The sequence below is a fragment of the Blennius ocellaris genome (genome assembly GCF_963422515.1).
Source record: "Blennius ocellaris genome assembly, chromosome: 1".
NCBI lineage: Eukaryota > Metazoa > Chordata > Actinopteri > Blenniiformes > Blenniidae > Blennius > Blennius ocellaris.
In genome coordinates, this window is record NC_137650.1 from 29,594,687 (window position 1) to 29,603,067 (window position 8,381).

Here is an 8,381-nt window from a genome sequence, read left to right on the forward strand (position 1 = left end):
AAAGGGGCCTTTGTCAGAAAATGGGCCAAATGGCATTTGTCAAACAGCTGACAAGTCACACAACTAAATGAGCTCCTATTGAGTCGCATGATTTTTCATCAGCCAAATTAAAAGCTGCAGTTTCACAGAGGTTCAGTCTGCAAGCTTGTTATGCATTCTGTTCACTCCCATTAAATCAACTCTCAAAAGTGCAATGGAAACCTTGTTGGCAAAGTTAAACAGGAGTTTTATTTTCAGCTTGTTGGTTAAAACTTTGTTGTCACACACACACACTCACACAACTTTATCTTATCACATTTATTATTATATCTCCAGTCTCCTGATGAATTTGCATGTTTTGCTCCTATATGATCACAAAATTAGCATAAAAGTGTTTTTGGTTTTCTGCGAGAGAATGTCGAGAAGACATCTTGCCTGAAATCACTTTTATGTTACTGGAAGAAATCTGATAACATTTTAAAGTAAAAAAAAGATTTATATGTTCATCGGAAGTGTGAGGGCATCAAGCCCTTTTCTCAAAGTCAATGATTTTTTTTAATTTTCTTTGACAAACGCTGTGGAAGTGAAATGGAAGTGTTTATTGTTTCACGAGGAGAGCTGGAGTCACTGCAGCCAGTTAAGGAAGCATTTAATCACTATATAAATATGTGCCTGTGGTCTGAGAGAGGACTGAGTGACATCACACTGCCTGGCCTCCAGGCTGCTCCTCCACCAGATCCCTCACATAGGGGCCCTATAAAACGCCCCTCCAGTTGCACACACTCATCACGCTGTTGCTACCCGGAGATTAAGACGTGCCTGTGTGACCACGCACCATCAGGCGTTTGATTGCTCTACATTAACTTAATTATTTGGCTATCAGTAAACCCTATCCAGTAATTAATATCTGGCAGCTTACGTAATAAATTAAACCTGTAAAATGGCAAATTACTTCAACTTTGCTTCACCGCTGGAGGAAAACTGCTGGTTGTGAAGCAAACAGGGTGGATTTGAAGGTGGAGTCACAAAATGGTCATCAGTCCTTTAATGAACTTGAGTATTCTAGCTACATTTACATCACGTGATACCAGCTTTTCAAATTTTTTTTTTATTATAACAAGATGAGGCTGAGTAATCCAACACTTTAACCCAAACTGAAAAATCTCAACAGCTTCCAACTGATTGCACTGGAAAAGAGGAGGAACGTGTCCAGATTTGCTTCAGATTACGATTGCACCATTTGGAAATATCTTATTTACAACGCATCTGATTCCTCTTTCACTCATCTGTGACTGTGAAACATTTAAATATTGTACATATATTTACAGTTCGCATACATTTATCCCAGTCTTCCCATCCCAAAGTTTATCATTATATAGCACCAATAAGGTAATCACAATCTAATTCTTCAACTAGTTATACCACATGTGGGCCGGTTTCTTTTCAACAGCTTGTCGTCTTCAAAAGGTTAAAGTAAATTAATGAATGTGGTTCTGAAATCCTGATATCTGTGCATCTCGACTGTCAAAACTTCTTTGCCTAACCAGTGTATTCCTTCATTACTGTATTAATGTATGACTTTTTTTTGCTTTCAACAAAGCATCTTATTTGATTGGGAATTTTGTATTATGTCATATTTTGACAGTTGTGTGTGCTCTAATAAGCCTGTAGGACATAAATGGGTAACTTGAGAGCGAGTGCAACAAAAATGTCAAAGAAATCTCTATTAATTATAAACTTTCAAGTATGAAGCCAATGGTGTTACATATTTATTTCTAGGAATCTTCTTGCGAACTGCGATGGGATGCAGGTAGATGGTGGGTTGGGATCTATGACCAGATTGTAATAAATGTTCAGGTCTCTGGACAATGACACTCATGGGGGATCGTAACTTTTGCCAGCTTGAAGAAAAAAAAAGATTCACATAGATTCAAAGGTTATGTTGACTGGACCAGGATTGGAACTGTACCTTAATGCAGTGATGCTTTTTTCTGATTTTGTCCACATTTTTTGTGTTGCCATGCAGTTGCTTAATAATAAGTGTCATTTTGAACGGTGGGAACTGTAATCTGAAAGAGTTGAGCATTGTTATATAAACCTGTGTGTTCTTTTATTAGACTACCATCTGACTACTTCATCATCTTCATCAAAATTTCTAAATCAGATTTCAATGTTTTCTTTAAAATTAGGAAGTAAAATCTAGCAGTTCATTATCGTTTATGATTCCTAAATGGCTGCTTTTGGTTTGACACGTCAATCAGGAATATTAATCATCTTATTTTGCCACTGTTGTTTTATTTTCACAATTACACCACAAACAAGTTTGGGATAAATACATGTAAGATCCATCTTTGTAATCATTCAAATAAATTAAGATACTTCATTTACAATAGAGAGACAACAACAAATTCATAAATTATCAGAAGAGTGAAACATCGTTTTTCCACATGAAATGCACAAGAGTGAACACAGGCTGTTCTCTGGAATATCGGATTAAAAACATCCATAAACAGCACATGCCCCTCGGGCTTTTATCGTCCCTTCGCTTCGCCGCTCCACCCACGGCTCATTTAAGGTTTGACTCGGCGATGTGTTTGGAGGCTGCAGAGGCTTCCTCAATCTGTCTGCACACATGACAGTTCATTTGTCTTTACTTCACATCCTTCATTCAAGGAATTAAAAAAAAAAAAAAAAAAAGCACGTTGACTGGGTGGAGCTCAGGCTGTCAAACAACAAGGTCACCACAAGGTGATGGGCAGATACTCATGACAACAGCAAAAAATTTCGAGGGGGCGATAAACCCGTTTCTGTTTAAATGCATGCCACAAAAATGTACAGTACTTTAAAGATGATTTTATTCACAGATCAAGACAGAAGAGTCGCGAGGTTGGTCTGCGTCCGGTCGCTGTGTGGATGATCAGTGATTCCAACAAAAGTCCTGATTGGAAAAAAAAAACAAAAAAAAGAAAGAAAACATCCACAAAGCAAACCAAGCAGTGTCTTTCAAGTCCTCCCGAGAGAACGACAGACTCAAATATCTCCTGATGTGAAGTCTTTTTGTAACACCCGGTGAATCAGTGTTCTCACAGTCCTGCCCCGATCTTCCGGTCTCCTCCGCCCACTTGAACCCCGTCCAGCTCGTCGTCGGAGAAAGAGCTGTGGGGGTCGTAGCCGACGTCGGTGCTGCGCTGCAGGAAGTCCGTGGATCGTGGCATCCCAACTCTGTTGCCCATGGCAACTGGAAACCCTTGCCGGGGTTCCTCTTCCTCTTCCTCCTCGTCCTCTTCCTCGTCCTCCTCCTCCTCGTCCTCCTCTTCTCCGTCCTCCAGGCTGAGGTCTATCCCCGTGTCGTCTGGATTCACAGCCCGCCTGCTCTCCTCAGATTTGTCACCGCTGGTCTTCCCTCCGCTGCGAAGTCGCTCGCCGTCGGGCTGGGTCGAGGCGGACGCCTGCTCCTTCGCCTTTCGGCTTCTCTTCCACTTCATCCTCCGATTCTGAAACCAGATCTTCACCTTCCGATGGAAAAAAAAAGGACAAGAACATGAATATAATTCAAGAACTGTAGTAAAGAAGTGTAATTTCTGTCTGAAGATTGTAAAACTTGCAACTTTTACTGATTTGTAGAATAATTTCATACTTGTTTTTACATATCAAACCAGCATTGGTTAAACACAAAGAATTACAACATAAATAAGTCATAATATGAAGTAAATAAAGCAATTACTTATTTCTTTTTTAAAAAGATTAAGTTTTGAGTTGAGGCATTTGTAAGAAATGACATTAAATGTGAACTCAATTTTAAGGACAATAAACAGAACTATTTATGATGAAATTAAAATTTATAAACAATAAAATGTTTGTTTTATGAGTCAATTTATTTTAACATGTCTTGTGATTTAATTATGACACATTTATTATGCCAACTGTTTCACTCTGATTTTGTGACTCACATTGTGTTATTCATCTTTTTGTCTTTGTGATGTTTGTAACTTGGTGCCATTATTATTTTTTCTCAGCAGCATCAGTTTTTCATTCATTATATCCACATAATGTGCTTCATGTCTGAAGTGTATTTAAATCACAGTTACAATGCTCTCTTGCCGTGATAGTTTTTTTGTTTTTTTTTTAAAGAAAAAAACTGCAAACTGGATTTTGGAGTGTTCATCGTGATGACTTGTAATTCTTCTGAGCTGCTGTGTCTCACCTGTGTCTCAGTCAGCATGAGGGATGTGGCCACTTCAAAGCGTTTGGGTCTGGACAGGTATTTGTTCAGTTTGAACTGGTTCTCCAGCTCCAGCAGCTGCTGGCTGGTGAAGGCAGTGCGGGGCCTCCTGCATTTCCCCAACAGGCCAGACTGTGGGCCTGCTGGAAGAAAGAAGAGCAGCGTTATCAGCCTGTGGCTCCTCTTCAATCACGTGTAACCATCACATTCCAATTTCTTTTTGTTGGAGAACCTCACAACCGTTTGCTTTAAAGAAAATATTTTATGCCGCACATAATCTAAACATATGTGGTTTAATTATTTAGTTGAACTCAATTGCACACGGTTTTAATCAATGTATTTTCAGACATTATCTGAGGCAATAAGACATTGGATTTATTTATAAAATACCAAGGACATGAGGAGTTCAATGCAATGTTGTGGGTGGCAACATGCGCACATATGCCAGCACTCTGTGGCCATCATTAACTATAATAGCTTTACTCCAGTTTATTGTTGACGGGGGACACGGCAGAAGCGGGCGCAGAGGCCATAAAAACACAGGCATGCCATTAACTTAATGAAAATTCAATGAAGGCTTTTGGGATTTTATTGATGAACTACAGAACGTTTTAGGTGTTTGTTTATAGTTTCTTCGTCACACAAAGACAATCTCCATCCGGTTGGCATTTATAGAGAAATGAATGGGCCAAAATTAAAATATGACACAGAGATAAGCTGCAAGAGGCCACTGCTCAGCGTGGGACGACGCGTGGCTGCGAATAATGCATCACACTTTGTATGAAGATTTAGACACTACCTCGAGTAAATTACACAGAGCACCTTGAGAAATGTTGTTGTAATTAATAGACATGCTGCTTTCTGTGTGATTCATTACGAAGGAAAAAAAGGGGAAGCTGCATTGGTCACTATAGCTCCTTTTGCGATTTTTTTTTTATGACGGAGGAAAAAAACTCATATTTGCTGAAAAGAAATGGATTCAGTTAACATTAGGCACTAAAGTTGTGTTAAGTGACAGCTTAATAATAACGTATTAATAATAATATAGAAGAAAAAACAAGATAATAATAATCATTATTATTATTATAATTATTATTATTAACAACAACAATAATACTAATGCTAATACTACTACTACTAATAATAATGTTTGTTACAAGAATTTAAATCATTCTACTTCCTGTGTTGATAGGACTTACTGGTGACTAAGAATTTACGTGGAATTTATTTTTTCTTGTATTTTATTTTATTGTTTTCTATTTCTAATTAATCTTTGCAGGAAATACTTACAGCTGTAGTCCGGCAGTCGCGGCATCATGATCCCGGCGCGAATCCAGTGCTCCAGGGGCAGAGATCCCGCCATGGCGGCCGCCTTCAGGTGCTCCGGGTAGGACTGACCCAGCTGCGTAAAGCCGCCGTAGGCGAACGCTGGGTGCTGGCCGCCGAGCGCAGACAGCGGGTACATGGGCGCCGGGTACATGCCGTGAATCGCCCCCTGAGTCAGTGAAGCGAGTCCGGGGTGCGTGAGGTTCAGGATGTGATTGGGTTTGGGGATAAGTCCGGTTTGGAGTTGTACGGCCCGGGGAGACGGGGTGTCCGCTCGGCGGCAAGACACCGGGCTGCCCGCCGGGCTGTCGCTGCTCAGACCCGGGGAGAGGTCCCTGCCGCCCCGGTTGGTCTCGTCGGCCAGCAGGGCGTCAATTCGGAAATTTTTCGATTTCTCCATGCTTCTCGCTGGAGTGAAACTTCAGTCTTTTTTTTAACGGTACAATCGCGTGAAAGTTGACGGGTGCGCACCTGTGCCGCGCGTCAGCGCGCGGACCGACTCATGCGCTCTTCCTGTGAAGTTCACTCTAAGGGGAAAAAAACAACTTTCTCGTTCGCAAACATATATCAAGAACTAACAGACCCCCCACAAAAAACGCCAGGTTTTCACAATCTCTAAATTGTTCTATTTTGCATGTTGCGCCCGTCTTTCGTTTGCAGTTTCAATTGCGCCGCACGTGTCACTCTGCACCATGACGCCCCTCACAAACTCCAGATGTATGTCTTGTTTCTCCAGCAGCAGCAGCAGCAGCCGTCCGCCTCCACCCTGTCGGGCCCGCTGTGCTCCTCCTGGATTGGCTGGAAGCTGAGTTGCTCTGACGGGCCTCTAATCAGCTAATTACTCGCTCGTTTCTCCCCCCAGAAAGCATTCAGAGTGAGGTAATGTCCAACCCCTGTCCCGCCCGCAAACACCTTCAACTGCATCAAAGCGCCGAGGTACATTAGAAGATTGGGCAATTGTATTTTCAGTATCTATCTTACTGCCAGCCCGTCAGATTGCAGCTATACCTGCCATAAACAAAGAATTATATTCGCTGATTTGATTGTCCAAACTAATTATTAGTGCTGTGAAACATTATCCACACTTCAGCATCCGAATATTGGCTGTTTTTCAACAATACCGTTAATGGGCACAGCCTCCAAATGGGTGATGTTAACAAAAACAATGTGTCCAGAATTTAAATCAACATTATTAACGATTGGCGTCGTTCTCATACCAAGGCCACACCAATGCCATTAAAGTTTACGATTAAGAATTGCACACAAAACGTATAAAAGCGTAATGACTTGGCGGGAAGAGGCCGGAAGTTAATTGTCCTTCTGTTAAAGTGGATTAATGCCATTTTTACACCTGGAAAAGATTAGGTGCATCAGCAGAAATCTCACTTTCTCTTTATAAATGACAAGAAAAGTCTGACAAGCATTACAAATATTATAATGTTAGGGTGCTTTATAATAAACCAAGCTTAATTGGTCTGAAGATAGAATTTGGGAAAGATACAAATAAAAACAGCAGCTACCACCTTATCGAGGATTTATTACACATTTCAGGCCCAGAATTGTGATATCCTTGAATATTTTACAAGAATAAGCTTCCATACCTCTTATCGTTGTATTTTTAATAACGCAATATTTCAATCATGTAACTCCTGACCGAAAAGGTTTTTTTTTTTTTTTTTGCTTAACAACTCAACATCCTTTAAATAATAAAATACCTCTCTATAATATATTGGAAATGTTTTATATATGCTGAATGAAGCAGAATTAGAATCATAAAGCTTTTGGCTTTTCATTTAGTACTTTACAGAAAAAATGCAAGTTAATCAGGAATAAAAAGTACATAAAACACTTTCAAAAATGTAAACACGAGTTTTAAGTTATAAAAATGTTTGCAGGAGGACATTTCCTGAGAGATCAGGCAGCATGAACAGGTCCTTTGCATTTATGCAACTATTTTTTCATCACTACTTATTAGGTTCTTGAATAGTATATATACTAGGCTATAGCCTCCAAAATAAGCATAATTACTTCAGATGAATGCATTTGAGATCCATTAGTTTGAATTATTCACCACAGCACATTGAGGTAAATTGAGCCTGTTTTCTCACAAAAAGTCATTGAAAAGAGCGAACATCTGACATTAGATCTGATGTGAGGGTTTCATAATATGTAAGGAAAATAACCCTGTGAATTACAAGTGAAATTTGTTTGTCAGACCACTTAACTGACATTTTTCATCAGCAAGTTGAAGCATTGCTCCACCCATTGCGATAACAATGGATATTTCTCTCTCTATTTTCATTTTTGTGCCAAATAGGGTTGTGGCAACACTTAAAGATCGGTTGCAGTCATTGGATGTCAGGATCTAAAAGGCCGGGAGAATCATTTCACCGGATTTGCTGATGTTCTGCTTCTTGGTCACTTCTGAATTCACTGCTTTTCACTTTTAGTGACAAACAGTCGATCTGTCAAGGTTTTAGTTTGGCCTCCATGTTTGAGTTGAATACAAAATGTTGTTCAGGCCTCCTCCCAAAAACATTATAGGGGCCTGTGGTGCTTGAAGCAGTGTCCACACTTCGGCAGTAGGCCAACTGTGGCCCATAATCCATTTTAATGGATCCCCAGCAACAACAAGGCACTTTATTTCGTCTTTACACACTATAAGTAAAGCGCTCTAGTAACTGGCTTCACGTATATTGTTCTGTAAAAAAAGAAAAAAAAGCTTGAGCACCCCTTGCTCGAATGAACTATCAATGGATTTAAATCTGCTGATATAGATAAGCACTGCATCAGCAGCAGAGAACCTCTTTATACCTTGGACTTGTAATTGGCCTCTACAAGCGCAGTGTGCCTG

The 8,381-nt window shown here is 40.1% G+C and overlaps 1 protein-coding gene across 1 annotated transcript; it reads right to left on the reverse strand.

The window, feature by feature from the left end:
- Window positions 1–3,062: 3,062 nt before the first annotated feature.
- Window positions 3,063–5,927, reverse strand: mnx2b (motor neuron and pancreas homeobox 2b; the record flags this gene model as incomplete). The annotated part of the gene is made up of 3 exons (XM_080499049.1): window positions 3,063–3,491; window positions 4,184–4,341; window positions 5,492–5,927. 3 exons carry the CDS (start codon window positions 5,925–5,927, stop codon window positions 3,063–3,065), a joined length of 1,023 nt encoding a protein of 340 aa, XP_080355175.1.
- Window positions 5,928–8,381: the final 2,454 nt, after the last annotated feature.